The sequence below is a fragment of the Malus domestica genome, chromosome 15 (assembly GCF_042453785.1).
Source record: "Malus domestica chromosome 15, GDT2T_hap1".
In the NCBI taxonomy this organism is placed as follows: domain Eukaryota; kingdom Viridiplantae; phylum Streptophyta; class Magnoliopsida; order Rosales; family Rosaceae; genus Malus; species Malus domestica.
The window spans coordinates 43278913-43280130 of NC_091675.1; the positions used below are offsets into that span (position 1 = coordinate 43278913).

General features: G+C 41.3%; 1 protein-coding gene across 1 annotated transcript; it reads right to left on the reverse strand.

Annotated features, from left to right (window-relative positions):
• Positions 1 to 224: 224 nt before the first annotated feature.
• LOC139191945 (uncharacterized) lies at positions 225 to 929 on the reverse strand. Its single transcript, XM_070812981.1, has 2 exons — positions 689 to 929; positions 225 to 583 (listed from the first exon to the last, which is right to left on the reverse strand). Exons 1-2 carry the CDS (start codon positions 927 to 929, stop codon positions 225 to 227), a joined length of 600 nt encoding a protein of 199 aa, XP_070669082.1.
• Between the last annotated feature and the right edge of the window lie 289 nt (positions 930 to 1218).

Genomic DNA, 1218 nt, shown 5'->3' on the forward strand with positions numbered 1-1218 from the left:
TTAGATGTAGAAGTAAAAGAGTAGTAAAGCGAGTCAAGTTATTGTCAAACTTACTAACTCGAGGATAAACACGTTTAACTAGCATTAAATGAAGAAAATGATTTAATTTTTCATTTGTTAATGTGCTTTTTTTTTTATTCAAAGTTTTATTTTTTTTAAATGTGAATCAAAATGTTTATATTAGATGCCAAAGTATTAAACAACCACTCTGGTTCAAAACCATCCTATGAATGACTACCCCCCATACGCGTGACATAAGATGCCACAAGATGCACAACCACATTATGGGCCCGAGGAGCATATAAAAATTCAACAACTTCAAGTTGTTGTTTAATAAGAGTAATATCCCACAAAATACCATCTAGAACTCCCTTTGGTTGTAATCGCCCATGGATCATGTCGACTAGAACCTGAGAATCGATCTCCAACTGAATGTATTGAAACCCTCTCTCCACACAAGCCAACATTGCCACTCGCATTGCTTCCACTTCTGCCATAATGCTCGAAACACAAGGAATATTTCCCACACCTCCAACACCTTTGAAAATGCCCACAAAATCCCTCGCCACCCACCCAACACCACCTATACCAGTTTGGCAACACCATGCTCCATCACAATTAATCTTTGAAGTTCCAAAACGCAACCCGATCTGCCCTTGAAAGCACTGACGTCTCACTTGCTACCCACAGGGGAGCTGCTGCCCTGGTTCCCCATCACTAACCACCATCTCCTCCCATTGTTGTTTAAGTAAATGTATCGCAGCAAGGGGTTCTGCCTCAATATTTTGAAACACCAAAATATTATGACACTTCCATATCCTCCATAACCCAGCAACCACCCATCTCATAAAATCACTAGCCTTCATCTCCTCACCATATTTCACACACAACCACTTCCAACATTCCAAAAAATCTTCACCCACCACCATGGTCACATCTAATTGGAGAGGAAAACTGAACCAGAAAACCCGAGCAAATGGGCATCAAAAGAAAAGATGTACCTGCGTTTCCGCATCATGTGTGCAGAAAGGGCAGCTTGTTTCCAACAGAACCCCCTTGCGTTCCAAGTTAACATACACTGCCAAAATGTTTCTACTTCCCTTCCAGACAAAATGACATAACTTGGGCGAAAACTTCAACCTCCATATATCCTGCCACACCAAGTCATTATTGTCAGCCCTACTAGATTGACCCACGCCTTTTCATCCAAGCTCTCCA

Bases quoted from the DNA above. Each gene is read 5' to 3' on its own strand.
- LOC139191945 (XM_070812981.1), bottom strand. From the start codon at position 929: ATGGTGGTGGGTGAAGATTTTTTGGAATGTTGGAAGTGGTTGTGTGTG. The intron at 584-688 runs GTGGGTAGCAAG...AAACTGGTATAG, and splicing joins ACCAGGGCAGCAGCTCCCCT to GTGGTGTTGGGTGGGTGGCG.